Source organism: Staurois parvus, unplaced genomic scaffold (assembly GCF_062004578.1).
Source record: "Staurois parvus isolate SC_StPar_1 unplaced genomic scaffold, SC_StPar_1.0 ptg000218l, whole genome shotgun sequence".
Lineage (NCBI taxonomy): Eukaryota > Metazoa > Chordata > Amphibia > Anura > Ranidae > Staurois > Staurois parvus.
The window spans coordinates 6,372,012-6,389,365 of record NW_028318014.1 but is presented as its reverse complement, the minus strand read 5'-3'; the positions used below and the strand labels follow the sequence as shown (position 1 = coordinate 6,389,365).

The window sequence follows — 17,354 nt, the reverse complement described above, 5'->3', positions numbered from 1 at the left end:
CCCAATGTTTTGTTTTTTACAGGTAATATTTTGCTTTTGGTGATTTGATGATAAATGGTCGGGGAGGGGGTCAAAAAAGTTAAAGTGGAGTTCCACTCAAAAGTGGAAGCTCCGCTTTTTTGCCTCCTCACCCCCTCCACTGCCATATTTGGCACCTTTTGGTGGGGAAGGGAGAGCGGATACCTCTTTTTGACAGGTATCCGTTCCCACTTCCGGCTCCCTTTGCTGTGGTGAAGTGAGCCGGAAGTTCGGCCCCTCCTTCCTCCCGCAGTCTCCTGGGAACTTTCACAGGTCCCAGAAGACTGTCAGACCAATCAGAAGATGCAGTGCGACTCGCACATGCGCAATGGGCACCAGGCTGTGAAGCTTCAAGCTGTCACAGCCTGCTGCCCACAGTTGAGATGCAGGCACCATGGAGGAGAGAAGGGATAGTGCGAGTGAGTACATCGCTGGACCCTGGGACAGGTAAGTGTGTGTTTGTTAAAAGTCAGCAGCTACAGTTTTTGTAGCTGCCGACTTTTAATAAACACAAAAACGGCTGGAACTCTGCTTTAAGCACATCTTGTATTTTGATTAAAAATCTACATTAATCTTTGCTAGATTTATTTATTTTGCAACTTTGCAAAAATAAGTTTAGAAAATATCATACATGTACACATTATGGAAATACATATGCATAAAATGAAATCTTATTGTATATGCATATTGTTACAACTCATTTGAAAAGCATCACAGCCATGTCAGCATTTTGGCAAGTAGAGCAGCATTCGCTGAAATAAATATACACTGCATACTTGTTTTACATAATGGACAGGGGCATTGCCTGGTCAGTCCATTGCCTTAGGCAACAGCAAAGACAGTGCTTATCTCATCACTTACACAGATCACTATAGATATCCGTATGCCTGCAGCCCAAGACACTATGCTACGCTGACACAGTTAAGGACCATTAACAGGCACAGTTACACATCAATATAATAAATTCACCCATTTAGACAGTTGTTTAACAAAAGTTGATTAATTTACCTGCACTTAAGCTGACCTAATACTACTAATACTGTGTCATCTTTAAAAGCTGATGATCACAAACTCTGTCTCTTTTCCTGTGATAGGGGTTCACAGAAAACCTTCGCAAGTCTGTAAATACCATGTACAGGCCACATGTTCTCTACTGGAGGCAGAGAGAATTGTGTGCTCATGTCATTTTTCCTGTCACTCAGCATATCTTGTCTCAATTTAAGAACTCTTGATGTCTGTCTACAAGGGTCATTATCATCATGTATTGCTACATGGCAATCCTTGATTTTTGCTGGTACCATTATAACTAGCATTGTGCAAAGCATCAGAATGAAAATTCATATATCTTATACTCTAGCTGCTTTTAGTGAACTGGAATGCCCTGAACAAATGGAAAAAAAAACAAAATTTTCACTAAGGATATGCTTGCAAGAAGCAACCACATGCTATAAGATCACATAAGTTCCCACAACTTTGACAATGGTGCCACTTTAAAATGTAACTGTGATTCATATGCAATGGTGGCATTCTGAGGGCTAACTTTATTTAATTGAGGTATTTATATAGTGCCAACAATTTATGCAGTGCTTTAAATATATTGTACTTTCCCATCAGTCCCTACCCTCAAGGTCGAAGATCCCTAACTCACATGTATTCAACCTAAAGTAAAGCTAAACTCAGAAAAGTGCCAGTGGTCTTTTATAGCAGCCACCTCCAGTGCTTTATGACAGTGTAGCTGCCCTACAGAGGTTTTCTATAATATTCTGGTATGAAAATTTTGACTAGCTCCTGTGGTCAAAAATGTTCACTATTGAGGCCACCCATTGCAGTGATCGCCCAGAAAGTAGAAGAAACTCAAAACCACAAGAGCTGGTTAAAATGTGCATAGCAGGGTTATGCCTTGCAAGTGGTGTTTAACTATCATTTGAAATCTCCGAGTCCATCAGGTGGTTCTCTTTATTGTGTATGAATAATGGGATCCCTCCAATACTTTTCTACGTTGTAGACTTTTCTGACTGTTTATTTGCTTTTTTTACAAAGCTGGTCTACAGTGCCCAGGTAATAGTCAACCACACTGTAACCCTAGTATATCATTTTATCTTTGGCCCTGCTGTAATTGAAAGTCAGTTAAAGAACACCTTTCTCATTCATGGAAAAATCCATTATCCTTTAAAATTGAAGCTGACACCGTATTGGCTAGAAAGAAGTAACAGTTGTACTATATTATTTGCATAAAGGTAACTTGCAAAGCATCTATTTAAACTAAAATATCAGTAGCGGTTGATGCCTAGCAACTAAACCATACTTCTTACAATATTCAATAAAATTAGTTTAATTGACAAAGTTTGAGAGAATAATGACATGGCCCCTGGCAAGACCACCAATGTGGCTCTAGCCAGCAGCTTCAGTAGGTGATTATGAGGAGGAGCATGTATGGCAGCTGGCTTACAAGTTGCTGTACTATGGAATAAGGTACATGAGTTGGATATGAGCAGACTTGTAAATTTGTTGTCCCTCTTCAGATCCATAGGGGTAGATTTACTAAAACTGGAGATTGCAAAATCTGATGCAGCTGTGCATGGTATCCAATCAGCTTCTAACTTCAGCTTGTTCAGTTAAGCTTTGACAAAAAAGCCTGGAAGCTGATTGGTTTCTATGCAGAAATGCACCAGATTTTGCACTCTCCAGTTTTAGTAAATCAACCCTGTAGCATTTGACATATTCAATCAACAGTTAATAAGTACTGGTGCTTGCTAAATGTTCATTGTTCTTGTCATCTATGTCCATAAATGCTGTCCATACCAAGCCCAGTATGTGCAAAAGATGTGACAGACATGATTAAGCAGTGATATAAACATAGGGATTGTTGCATTATTATAGGAGAGAGCCTGACCCCCTCATTACACAGCACTGGACATCAACAGTGACTGATAGACTGTGGTGAGATTCATGATAACGTGATTAGGACTAGTGATGAAGAATTCAATCCACAAGTTAGGAAATTTACCATGCAAGAATATATGCATTCAGATATGCAGAGAATTTACAGTTCACAAACCATGAATGCCTGGATTACAGAATGACTCTAAAATATTGGGGTGAATCAAAAATGTGCCTGCATTTTCCAGGTTCAATCATTACTAATCAGGATAAAAATTGGAAATCTGTCCTTATTGCGTTGTGTTTCTGTATGTTGTGTTTCCCGGATACATTAACATAAAGTAAGTGCCCATAACACATTTATATACAAGGTTGTACAGAGCTGCATCATCAAGGATATTTCATAACCTTTCTTATTCCAGGTAAATAACTAAAATACATCTTCACAGTACTCTGCATTCTAAAAACTAATAAAGCACAACCATTTCATGCTTTCCAAACAGTTATGACAAGAAGAGTGTCTTCTATAACGCTCTCAATGTCATAAAGCAGGAAAGCATTTATAATTAATATATTAGCAATATCTCTGTGTTGCAAATCTTATTAATGCTGATGAACATGCAGGGAAAGCAATTTGGGATGTGATGGCATGCTGTGCAAATAATGCAGCATGAGAGGATGTGAAGTAAAATGTGACAGTTAGAGCCAGACAAAAACACAAATGTACCTATAAAAGTGTAACTCTGATGTAGTGAAAAGCATGTAAGTGCTCCTATAAATAAACTTACAGGGCATTTACAGAAGTATAAAAAGTTAAAGCGATCTACAAATTCTTAGCAAAGACCAAAAAAAAACAAATTAGTGAAAAGCAAAAATATATGTACTTTGTTAATTTACTCATCGCTGTATATGATTTGCAGTATATGTGATCCCTCACCTTGTAAAACAACCCATTTAATTTAAAATAGAAAAAATGACAAATGGCAAAACATGTACAGTATAGATATAAAAGAATATATTCTAAACACTCCCCCCCCCCCTTTTTTTTTATAAGTGATCACATACCCTCTGTTCTCAGCTTCATAAGGAGCTCAGAGAGCTAGAGGAGGAGAAATAGCAGCACACTGATCTTCCCAGTAAATGGCTGTGCAGGAGGGGCGTATCAGGACAAGTCTAATAATTGGAATAGAGCAGGCGGAGTTCTCAGCACAGCCAGAGAACTGACCACACTGTGCTCTCATGCCTAGTGCCATCAGTTTTTAATAGGGAAGCAGAAGGACTGGCAGTAACACCAGGGATTTCACACAAAAGAAGCAATAAAAAGAGAACAGGATACATTTGTTACATGTACATGGTACAGCAGGCACATATTAGGAATATGAAATACTGGGTTTACATATTCTTTAATAGTTTATTACATGTCACAATTTGTTCTAATCCTAGTTAGATGTATTGCCCATTCTCATTATTAGGTGTACTACCCAAGATTAATCCTTAACACAGCAGCAAACACCAAAAGGGTCTATTCCACACAATACTGCAAAGTCCCCAGTCTCCTGGCTGATTTGACACACCATTTGGTGTGATAAACTCTCAGTCTGTTTCAGCATACACACACATTAGACTGGCAATACATTATACAATTTTCTTGAGAATTCAACACTTTCAATTGTATCCAATTAAGCAGGCCCTTGCACTACATAGCTGAAGGTAAATCTAAAGAAAATTGGGCAGAAATTGGACAGAAAATTGTATAGTGTATGGTCAGCCTTAGACAGTGCCCCACTGCCACATAGCTCACACATCAGTCTGGTTTGGGTAAGTGTCTGCCACACTGTCCCAGCAGTAAATTGCCTCTACAGATGCCCTGACTGTTTGGAAACACCCGTGGGAAAATCCAGGGGTCTCCAATCAGTCTCCCCCCTGATAATGCCTCTTATGATTTTATAGAAAATGTTTTGGACTTTGTTATCCCTTAACCACTTGCTGCTCACAGTACACGTACCGCGGGTGAGCAGCACGGGCAGGCCAGGCGACATACTGATATATCGCAGCTGACATCTAGGCTTGGGGTGCACATGCAGATGCTCCCGCCTGACCCGCACTGTGATTTGACACAGCACGAGTTTGGCAACTGATTTCAGCCAATGGTTTTGGCTGAAATCAGCTGATCGGCTGTGTCCAATCACATACAGAGTTCCGTGTTTCCAAAATTGCCACCAAAAGAAATCTCTATTTGTGTGAAAAAATGACATAAATTTAATTTGGATACAGTGTTGAAAGACCGTACAATTGCCAGTTAAAGAAGCGTAGTGTCGAATAGCAAAACAAATAGCTTGGTCATAAAGGGGGTAAAACCTTTCCGAAGCTTAAGTGATTAAACTGTGATCTAAAATAGAATACATTTTATATAGTAAAATGTATCGTATTAATAAAGGAATCTTGGTAGGATTGGATGAGATTGGAAAAAATGTAAAGCTACTGAAATCAATAAATATATCACCTCTTTTTCTTGTATTGTGCACAAAAGGTCTGATATCCAGGAATAACGTCTGTCTAAGCCCAGGGTTGGTTTTACTATTTGGCACTTTAGGCCAAGCAGTTGATGCAACCAATTTTCTTTTCATTTAAGAGATTTAAATCATGTGAATGAAAGAAAACTGCTGTGACCAACGTTGGCTGTGTTACGGTATTTCCCAATCTCGGTCTCTGACAGTTTGCTGGACAGTTGGCCTACATGTTATTATAGAGGACAATACAGGAAAAGACATTTAAAGCAAACAGGGAATTAAACTACTGAATACGATCACTAAAAACACTAACCAGGCTCACATATGCGAATACAGTATTTTTCTCAATAGCAGTCAATTACAATGAACCTGAGCCCAGGCCATGTACACTTATAGTGGAAATCGATTGCCCAATATACTCACCTCCATCTGCCAGTAATGCAGCAATGTTATCTTTTCCCGGATGCCTCATTTTTGGCTTCTCATCTGGCAGGTGGGGGATGATGTCATCCCACACATGCGCATAGGAGTCAGTCATTCCAGCACATGCGCAGCTCAGTGTACATTCAGTAAACAAACTGTGAGCCAGCAGGTAAGTTTGCATTATTGCAGAAGAAACACAGCATGTCCTCTTCTGAAATAAATAAAGTTGCCTACTCATTTTACTAAATGTTTGGTTTAGCTACACTTTAAGTATTTGCTTAATCTGAACAAGAACAGTAAAAACACATTAACCCTTTCACTGTTAGTGCTATTTTTTTTTTGCACATGTTAAAAATCATTTTAGGCCTAAAGATTAGTTAAAACACCCACACATACTACACAGTGGGTATAGAAAAGAATCACCCCCATAATCACATCTGTTGCTTTGCAGCATTAAATGAAGACAAACACAGTTTTTTTTTTATCCAGCTGTATTTACTGCAACTTAGAACATCCAAGTGAAAGATATAAAACCCACCTGACAAAAAAATAAAAGAAATTCAGAAACAGAATCACTGAGTTGGAAAAAGGATCACACCCTCCTAAAAACTCAATCAAGTCTACCAAGAGGCCTACAGCAACTCTGAAGCAGTTGCAGGAATTTATGATGAATGCCAGTTCACATATATATGGATTGCATGCGGTTTGAACCGCATCCAATCCACATGACATGTGAAAAAACATTGCTTCTTATGGTGCCTGTTGACATGTCTGGTGCACTTGCAGTGCGGATTTATTGCAGAGTCAGTGCAGTTTGAAAAAGAGTCATGTACAATTTCTGAGCAGTCTTCAGGTTCAGGTGTGGATTACAGGCTATTGACTTCTAAGGGAACTGTTTATAAACTGCATATGTGTGAACAGGATAAGATCCTGAACTAATCCTGTCTTGAACCTGATGTAAACCTGACATGAACCAGTGAACAACTACTGTATCAATTAGCTGTGAAACCTGAGCTTCAATCCACACTGCACATGTGTGAATCAGCTTTAAAGAGTGATCATTGTGTGCATGTGACAACAATATCACAAATTCAACACAAATGTGGCTTGTATAGGAGGGTTGCAAGAAAAAAGCCACTCCTCAAGAAAGGCCACATGCAGTCACGACTGAGCTTTGCCAAAACATACCTCGAATATTCTGAGGTCACATGGAAAAATGTGTTATGGTCAGATGGGACTAAAATTGAATGATTTGGCCTCAACACTAAACGATATGTCGATATGTGGAAAACCAATACAGTGCACCATCCAAATAACACCATTCCTATAGTAAAGACTGCAGTCCACAATCAGTTACCATCAAATTTAACTGAACTTGAGCAGTTCTGTAAAGAAGAGTGGGCAAATATTGCAAAGTCTAGATGTGCAAAATTAGAAGAGACATATCCCAACAGACTCAAGGCTGTAAGTAAAGCAAAAGGTGGTTCAATAAAACGGGGTGATCCTTTTTCTAACTAAATGATTCTGTTTTTGATTTTTTTTGTAATTGTTTTCTGACATATTGGTGTTATCTCTTTCACTTGGATGTTATAAGTTGCACTGAATAAATACAGCTGGATAAAACAAAACTGTGTCTTCATTTCAGGCTGCAAAGCAACAAAATGTGTTTATTTTAAAGGAGGGTGATTCTTTTCTATACCCACTATATTTTCTGAGAGCAGGGATAATGGAGAATAAAATGGTAGTTATGTCACATGATAATAGTGCAACAGTTTATAAAGCGCTAATTTTCAGTAAAAAAAATACACCAGAGTTAATTGTATTGCACAGAAATGCAATATTACCCATTATAAAAGATGCAATATAAAAGATGAGGTTGTGCTGAGTAAACACATAATGAACATGTCAATCATTATAAATTGCACATGCCAATAACATGGCAACAAACTTTGGTACCAAAATTTTTCCATAGGAGACATTTTAAAAGCTCTTACAAGTCATCAGTTCATAGTTAACTGTGAATAATGGCCCTATAATTATTGCTCTCACAATAATGTGTACAGTGACATGTAAAACGTGTAGCACAATCAACATTTTCCTATCAATGTAAACATTTCTAATTTTTACACTTTTTATTTCACTTCACTGAACTTTATTGCTATCATATGGGTGGGGGGGGGGGCAAAGGCCCCCTATGTGATAGCACACTTATAGCAACAGGTTCTCTTTAACCACTTGCCCTCTGGAAGATTTACCTCCCTTCCTGCCCAGGCCATTTTTAGCGATACAGTGATTGGTTACTTTAACTGACAATTGCATGGTCATGCAACACTGTGCCCAAATAAAATGTATGTCCTTTTTCCCCACAAATAGAGCTTTCTTTTGGTGGTATTTTGATCACCCCTGCGGTTTTTACTTTTTGAGTTATAAACAAAAAAAGATCGACAATTTTGAAAAAATATTTTTTATTTTCTAGTATAAAACATATCCAGTATCAAATTTCTTCATAAATTTAGGCCAAAATGCTACATATTTGTGGTGAAAAAATCCTAATAAGCGCATATTAATTAGTTTGCACAAAATCTATAGCTTCTACAAACTATGGGACATATAATGGAATATTTTTTTTTTTTATACCAGTAATGGTGATGATCAGCAACTTATAGTGGGGGTGCAATGTTGCGGTGGACATTTTTACACTAACTGACACTTTGTGGGAACCAGTGACACTAATAGAGTGATCACTGCTAAAAAAATGCACTGATGATCAAAGGGTTAAGTGTGTGCCTAGCTATGTGCTTGTCGTACACTAGGTGGCGCTGGAACAAGAGGAAGTGATGAATCATGTTTCCAGCTCTGACACATGATCAATCACTCCCTCTTGTCACAACTCTGTTCTTCCTCCCTGCCCGATGAGGTGGAAGTGCAAAATAACGTGTATATATATATATACATGTGATTTTGCACAGGCGAGCCACCCTGTAGCAATGAAACTGCTATAGAACGGGGGGGGGGGGGTAAAGCGGTTAATGAGAAATCTGTATGACTCCCGATGTCTCTTCTGCAGTCCACTGAAGTGAATGGAATGCAGATCATGCTCATTTAGCTTCTCCAGCCACAGTAGTTGGGTATAGAAACAGCAGAAACCAAAAGTGACAAATTCCTTGTCACTTCCAGGTTCTTGCTAGCTAGATAAAATCAGAGAACAGACATTCGCCTGCCGCCCATCTACCCAGAGACACCCACCATGTGGGTTCTGAGTCCACAGGTGGGACAGTGGAGCCTGTAACAGGGACGTCTGAAAGAACTTTTACTGCTTGTTCCATAGAATATGTAAATACTTCAAAGGAGAATTATCATTATATTTTTTATTTGAATGTTTTTTCTTTATAGGAAAAAGTACATATAGCTATTTGTCCCATGTTTCAAAGTGCTTTCTAACCATAGTTATGAGGTCCGAACTGTCCCCCACCGCCTGCAATAGCCAGTCAGACAACAGCTATGAAGGAAATGGCTGATTCTTGTCCCAACACAGGAAAGTGCTCATGGCTGAGACAAGCTGGAGCTATAAATCAGTTGTCTCTTTCATAGCTCTTGTCGGAAAAGCATCAGCACGAGGAAAGGGGGACAGGTTGGACCTCAAAACTAGGGTTAGAAAACATTTAGCAACATGGGACAAAGTACTACATGTACTGTATATTGTCCCTTAGGGTAAAGAACTATAAAAAAGTATAATGAAATATTTTCTTTCAAGTCTACGGTATAGTCTGGGCACAGGTGCACTTTAAGAATAAGAACTCTTTCTGGAATAAGGCTGCTCAAACGGAATGCGATATACAGCTAAAAGCCACTTCCTCTGTAACCATGTTTTTATTATTTATTTATCATTTATTTATTTTTGAAAAGCCATGATAGCATTTTGCTATTTTCACCTACAATAAAATTATAATGAAACACCATATTAATGTATATGAATGTTGGCCACATATAATTAAAAAAAATCCTGTAGAATGTACTGCAATATCCCCAGCTATATTCAATTATCCTAAATAAAAAGCATAAAAAGGCCCTTTTTCCTACTTGACTCTCTAAATGACATATTTCACCCAAAACTGCAAATGTTCAAGATCAAATATATCACTGAGTGCGTCTGTCTCTATGCACTTTGCTCTGCTCTGTGAGCTCATCCTAGTTATTGTAAACCTGGTCTTCCCAGGAGGATATTTGTCCTTATGACAACCTCCCAACCCCCTAGCATCAGATGGTTCCATACAATTCTGTTATTTACGCAGTCTGAGACAAGCATAATTTAAGTTATGATTGAGGTACATTGTCAGGATGGTATTGGGAAGCCTTGCTCCCTTGTGAATTGCTTCATCTCATTCTTATTGTTATTATTTTTTTTATGCAACATTTGAAAAAGTAACCTTATTAATAGAACTCAATGCTGCTGTAAGCTCTTGACATACTATTGATATGTTAAGGTCCAAAAAGTAATTCTTATAGCTGTTCTTTAAAAAGTTCACAAAATTTTAGCTTAATGATTTAAATTTTTTGTTATTTTACATGTCATAAGGGGAATTGGAATGAACATGAAAATGAAACGTATAATAAACACTGAGTTTATGACACAGCGGAGGTGATTTATAAAAAGCAGGGAATATAAAAGTCTGTGTGTTGCTCATAGAAATCAGTCCTATTTTATTAGTCACATTTCCACAGCAGATTAGAAAATTATACAGACACCATATTGGTTGCTAAGTAAATCATTATTCTTTGTGAATATTATTTACTTCAGGAATCCACGACTATATAATTTTTTTATTTTTTTTTATTTAATAAAACTTTATTGATAAAACCATGAACAAGAGAAATATGTCCAACGTTTATATCTTGGTTACCTGTTTAGAAAGTCTGGCTTCTTCCTCGACGTATTTCTGTTCTTTTGGTATGAGCGTAGCCAGGCTGGCTTTTACCTGCACATAATATATGTTAGTTAAGAGACAACTTGTACAAACGATCAGTTTTTCTGCCTTAATTGTAATCTGTGACCGGCACATGCACCCTGATTGAAAATTCACAAAAGCAAATTGTATAAAGGACATAAATGTATAATACCAAGGGAGGGCAGCAGGCATGCATACTTAAGAGGAGCCGTGTCACCGCTGGTAACAGCAGCTGCATAGCAATAGGTGGGGAGGCTGCGCCATGCAGTGGCTGTATTGGTCTCTTCACTTTCAGAATGGTTTCAATAAAATGAAAGATAACAGTCCTAGACTTTTTAGATCCGTAACAAAAGCTTTTAAGAAACAGAGCTCTTTAGCAGTGCTGAGTTTTAAGAAAAGGCAAAGTTAAGACTTACAGCATTGAAAATCACATCTATTTCAAGATAGATGACCCCCTTTGTTGGCCCTGTCAGTTGCTTGTTTTTCAAGACGTAGGCTTTCTGTTCACCATTTTGAATCTGTGGGAAGAAAGACATGACAGCCGTCTGTCTCACAGTCTCTACTGAATACACTACCCCGATCACCTTTGACCCCCAGCTGCTGAAACTGACAGGGAGCCCAAAACAACTGTGGCAATTCTGACAAGTACCTGTTCATTACCAGCTCGGAGCCTGTCAGGAGAAATTAACTACCGTGGGATTCAACATGGTCGTGGACCGAGGGTGTTAAATTTTATTTATTTATTTTTTTCTTTCTTTTTTTTTTTTCGTCTGACTGTGTAATATTTCTTATCTTGGTTGAGAACTGAGTGACATTGAATAGAGACTTTTTTTTATCCTTATGGAATGAGGGAACATTGAGATGTATGGCAGGTGAATGAGACTTACAGACAGTAAGGGTATGGCAACTTTGCCCAGGAAGTCAGCACTCCGGTCTCGGTCTTCATCATAAACTGTCACTTCAAGGACTGAGTGGATATCATTGACATTGCTTTACGGAGCCAGAAGAGGGGAAATAAAAAGAATGCAGTATTAAATATTGAACTAATTTCCAATCTCTACCAAGTAAACTATGCAGATTTCCTAACCTAATTTATACTGTATTACATTCTTTGCATTGAAAAATAACTGCGGTAATTTAGCATTTAATCTCAGCAGATTGGCCTCAATCTCAAACTGGTGTTCATTCTTAAAACTGGGTATCCTGCAAGATAAATCTGTAATATATGGTAGCAGTAATGCTTATCTTCTTCTGAATGTACATATTCCCCGGGCGGTTCTGCCGACCCTCAGGATTCAATGCTATCTGAAAACTGACTGGGAAAAATATGCTGTAAAGTGATCACAGAAAAAAAGACTGCATCCATCGAGTCTGCCCATTTTCTTCATACACGTTTTGGTTTTTTTTTTTTTTTTCTGAAGGGAAGGGCAAGGATAAGGCAAGGATACACTTACCAAAAATAATGTTTACTTAGCAAAGCAAAAGTGTACCAAGCTTAGTAAATAAAGTGAAATTATGTTCAATTTAAATAAATGCAGAAAAAAGACCAAAAACATCAGGATTTTTAACTTGAACATGATCGGATCATTTAACTGAAAACTCCACTTTTGTTAACCTCCCTGGCGGTATGATTATTTCAGATTTTTGGTGCTGAAAGCGGTACCATTATTTTGCATGGAAATTTGGCGTTTTATATTGTTGGCCTGCAATTCTTAGGAATTACTCACTGAAATCTGTCCGAACAAGAGTCTAGTAAACATCCCGGGTAGGATAAAACTTGAAACACGAAATCATAAATTATAATTTAATAAATAATCATAAAAAATAATAATATAATAATAAATTTAATTCAATAATATAATCAAACCAAAAACACTGAAATTTGAAATATAGCGCCAAGTTTGCACATCGATGAGCAAAATCGCAAAATTGTTTTCAGTGTCTGATGACGAATTTCCCCCACGAATCATTATCACTCAATTCTGCAAGTGGTTTTGATTTACTATCGCTGTTCTCTAGCTGGTCTAAAACCGTTTTTGACCTAAAGGAACACTTTTTGGACGCCATGGACGTTTCTCAGTTTCCAGGCAGAAAGAACAGTAAAAATACAGGCAGGGCACAGGACAAAGCACTAGGGACAAAATGTATGTGAAATGCTTTGATACAGTAATGTTTTACTATGTGATTTTAGTAATTTTAGTGAATGTCACTTTTTGTCATTTTCAAATTTCCCGCCGTTCCGTCCCCCGTACGTCCCGCTGCTCACAGGGGACAAAACCCAGATGACAGATGCCGGCATCCGCCGGGTTACATTGCTGGGGACACTGCAGGAGGCACATCGCGAGAGCGCAGGACAAGGTAAGTGATTGTGGAGCAGCGCCGCATGGTATTCCCGAGTGTAGTTCGGGGTTACCGCTTGTGGTACTGAAACTTTACCCCGAGCTACACTCAGGAATACCGCCAGGGAGGTTAACCAGCTGGCCGGGCCAATTTTTGACATACATGGTAAAATCAGCATTTTTTGCTAGAAGATTACTTAGAAACCACAAAGATTCTATATTTTCTGAAAGGAGAGGCCCTGGAGAAAAAAATGGTGTTATGTGTCATATGATATTTGCACAGCCACAGCAAATTTTCAGCACAAATACATTTATATGAATTTTAGTGCACACAAACACCATATAGTACCAAATTTTTGGTCAAATATACATGATGATGTTGCATCAAATAAATAGATACCAAACATGTCAAGATTTAAAATTGCACACACCTGTGAAATGGTGACAAACTACAGTACCTAAAATTGTCCATAGGTGACACTTTAAAAGCCTTTACAGGTCATCAGTTAAGACGTATTAGTGAATCAGGGCCTTAGAATTGTTGCTTTTACTCTGATGTTCACAGAGATACAATCACTGCTGACATTTGTATGATGGATCTCTGCTCACATGTACTTTAATTTTTTTTCAACATTTTTTTTTACTTGTTTTTTTTTTTATTTTTTTACACTTTTCTTTTTTATTTTTCAAACTTTATTGCTATCACAAGGGGCCCCCTTCTGACAGCTTTGCTCTGTATGGACACATCAGGGGTCTATTAGACCCCTGATGTCTCCCCTGCCCTCCAACGCAACTAGCCAAGAACAGATCATGCTTGGTCATATGCTTCCCTGGCTGTAAGAGCCAAGGAATAACAGCTCTGAAACTGGAAGTGACAAAATCATTGTAGCTTCCAGGTTCATTCAGCACAGAGGAGATTGTTCCTCCATATCTTCTGTGGAAAGCTGTCTGCAGTGGTCCCGGGCACCTCTTTGATCTTGATATAACCACTTGCTGTCAGGATGTTTTTATATGTATGTCAAACAGCAAGCGGTTAAAAAATTAATATAGCATTTAAAACTGCTACACAAGCCATTTTGCAATTAAATGTTAATAAAAAGTACCTTTCCTTTGCAATCCTCAGGTGCTGTACTTTTAAAAAAACTGCAAAAAAAAAATTCAAAGCAATATGGTACCCTGGAGGCATTCTGTTGTATGTAATGCCCACAGAAATGTAATTTCCTGCTTCAGTAATTGGCTCACTGATTTGCTCATCAATCTACACTAAGATATAACTACAATTTTAGGCATCCCCTGCAACAGGAATTTCAGTTTTGACGAGATACTCCCAAACTCTTGTCTACTGAAAGAATGCAGACACTGCAGCATTCCTCATTAGAACACTGAGATCTGCTCAAGTAATTATAATGAAAAACAGACCCAATCAGGAATCAGTCTTGAAAGGACACATTGAAACAAACAACAATTTATTCAGAAAAGAATAAGGCATTAATCTGCAACCAAATGTGTTAAGATACATGCAACATATATTGAACACCCAAAAACATATATTTCTCAACAAAAGTGGAGTTACACCTTAAGTGAGCACAGCTCAACTTTAATGACCAAGCCAAGTAAACATTCACTATGCTACTGAACATTTCATTTTCTCAGTGAACATTTTCTCCTGCTTTTGTAAACCAGAATATGCCTATTACAGGTCTATAATTTTAAGTAATAAAGAAAATGAAATTTTCAAAAAGAGGTGATCCTCCATATTTCAAAATATACAGATTTTTCTGTGGTTAGCCTTGTAAAATGCATAGTTGCTTCTTTACCAGAGGAATTTTTCTTCAGTACCAAATGTAAGGAAAAAACATGCAAAGCTTTAGAATATGCAGTGCCAATTAACAATAAATTACTAAAACATTCAGAAATGGTGTAAGTGTAAAAGTCAACAAAGCTAAAGTGCAAAATCAAATATTCCCTTGTGTACTACTGTTTGCTTATTTTGTATAAAGTTGTTTAATACATAAATGTTTTAGCCTCTGCAATTTGTTCATACAGGATATGTAGGGGGACATGTAATGTCTCCCCATGATACTAGCTCTGTCAGCTGACTGTTGTAGTTTTGTAACTCCAGAAGCAGAAGTAAAAGAACTTATTCTATACACTCAGGGTTTTTTTTTACTAAAATCTGGTGCATCTCTGCAAAGCCAATCAGCTTCAAGGTTTCATTGTCAAAGCTAAATTTAACAAGCTGAAGTTCAAAGCTGGTTGGCTACGATACACAGCTGCACCAGATTCTGAGAGCACCAGTTTTAGTAAATCTCCTCCAATGTGTCTTAATGTGTATATTCAGCCAGAAATTTGTTTTTATAGTTCTGAGTTGAGTTTTGATGGGTTAGATATCCTGTTGGGTTTTACTTCTATTTGACACATTTCACACACTTTCTGTCCTGCTGACAATGATTTCACCAAACAGAAAGTGAGGATATATCTCCAACTGCAACAAAAATGCTTTTTAAGTAGAATTGGGTAAGACAAAAGTTAGGTTTTTTTTTTATTGTTGTATGTGTTCCTGTTGCACATTTGTATGTATAATAATAGGATATTAAATTGTTACTAAACTCAGGATCCTGCATTCACTATATCTGGTCTCCCACAGTACACAGAACTTGAAGTGCAATTATTTTAGTAAATATAAACTGCTAAATACCTTTTCTCATCAACAGTTAGAGCAGTCTTGTGACTTAAGCAGAGCACTGGTTAAAGCTTGTAGGAGGAGCTTTCTTTCTGCTCTAGGAGGATGCAAAACTCCTGACCTGTGCTTGGACAGTGCTGATTGGCCCCTGTGCTGATCACATGCACTCTCCCAAGCAAAAAAAAAAACCCTTTCTAGCAATACACACCAAACTGAGCATGTGCATGTGACTACGGATTCAGGTGGTCATTTCAACAAGAGGAGGGGTAGAGAAGACAGGATGAAACAGCCTTTTTACACAATGCAGATGATTAACCCCTTAGGTTCCACAGTGAGTATAACAAGCATGCTTCACTGCTTTTACAGACTGATTTTACTGTTGTGAGTTTAATAACACTTTAAATAAGTCCTTCAACGCTATCCCACCCCCCCCCACCTGCTGGTTAAAGAGTATCGAAACCCACCAACTGTAGTTTTTATTTTTCAGGCTTTTTTGTTTATTTTTATCTAATGATCCTGCACATTTCCAGTCTTAGCATGACAATGCTTACTTATCATATTGTATCCATGGAAATATCTTGACTGACCTCATTATTCTTATTGTAAAAGAGTTCAGACCAATTAAAGCACCCGTCTATATCTATGTTATAACAAATATAATGTACAGCGCTGAGCAAACTTTTTGGCGCTATATAAATACTGTATAATAATAATAACATATTTTATTACAAGTTAACATATATAAAAAAGTAAAGAGTAAGAAAAGTAACTATATTTATTCCTACCAGTTGCTAATTAAAAAATGTAACCAGCAATGATATAAGGCAACAACATATGCCGTAGCGGTGAACAGCTGGGAAGGTGCAGCTTTAGTGCACCAGATTAAAAGTGGGTTAAATTAAAAATAAAATTAGGTGTGGGTAAGAGGAATATTATAAAAGCAAAATACAAGAACCCTTGACAGAACAGTAGACAGTTCCTCTGATGGTACCATTTACCTGGGAGTAGTTTCCCAATAGTGCAGTGATCAGGCACTTAAAGTCAATAATTCTGCATCTGGAATAGACATTTTTCATAGAACCTATATATCTTTGTCATGTTGTGTGTAATTTGTACATATAGGTATTATAAAAAGTTTTTTTTTATTTATACATTAAGCAATTAGTTCTACCTATTTAACCAAAGTAAGCAACAGTGCATAGATGCCCACCAGTATATTATATGCCATGAATTAGAAGATCTCATGTGAGAAGAGGAGTTCAAAGGCAGAATATCAATCCGGAATGTAATACAAGAGCCACAATAGGGAAATGCATCATTTTCATAGATGGCTTTGCATGATTACATTTTTGCCATTTTGTTTTCTTTCTTGGCATATTTTTGGCAATAAGCTTTGACTCAGGAGAGTTACACTATAGCACTTCTTGAGATAACTGTCAAAATGCATCCAATGACTTTATTCATAAGCTGCTGAAGTAGCCAAAACTATTTGCATACTGGGAAGATGTACTGAATTTCATTAGTCAATAGGCATTGTAGAGCTACCTAGTATATC

The 17,354-nt window shown here is 37.6% G+C and overlaps 1 protein-coding gene across 8 annotated transcripts in view; it reads right to left on the bottom strand.

The window, feature by feature from the left end:
• MCTP1 (multiple C2 and transmembrane domain containing 1) overlaps positions 1 to 17,354 on the bottom strand; it is a 916,692-nt gene that overhangs the window by 310,046 nt on the left and 589,292 nt on the right. For all 8 annotated transcript variants that reach the window (XM_089679152.1, XM_089679154.1, XM_089679155.1 and 5 more), the window contains 3 exons: positions 11,665 to 11,767; positions 11,194 to 11,295; positions 10,733 to 10,807 (listed from right to left, as the gene is read on the bottom strand). In XM_089679152.1, coding sequence (XP_089535278.1) covers positions 10,733 to 10,807; positions 11,194 to 11,295; positions 11,665 to 11,767 — 280 coding nt within the window. The remainder of the gene's footprint in view (positions 1 to 10,732; positions 10,808 to 11,193; positions 11,296 to 11,664; positions 11,768 to 17,354) is intronic.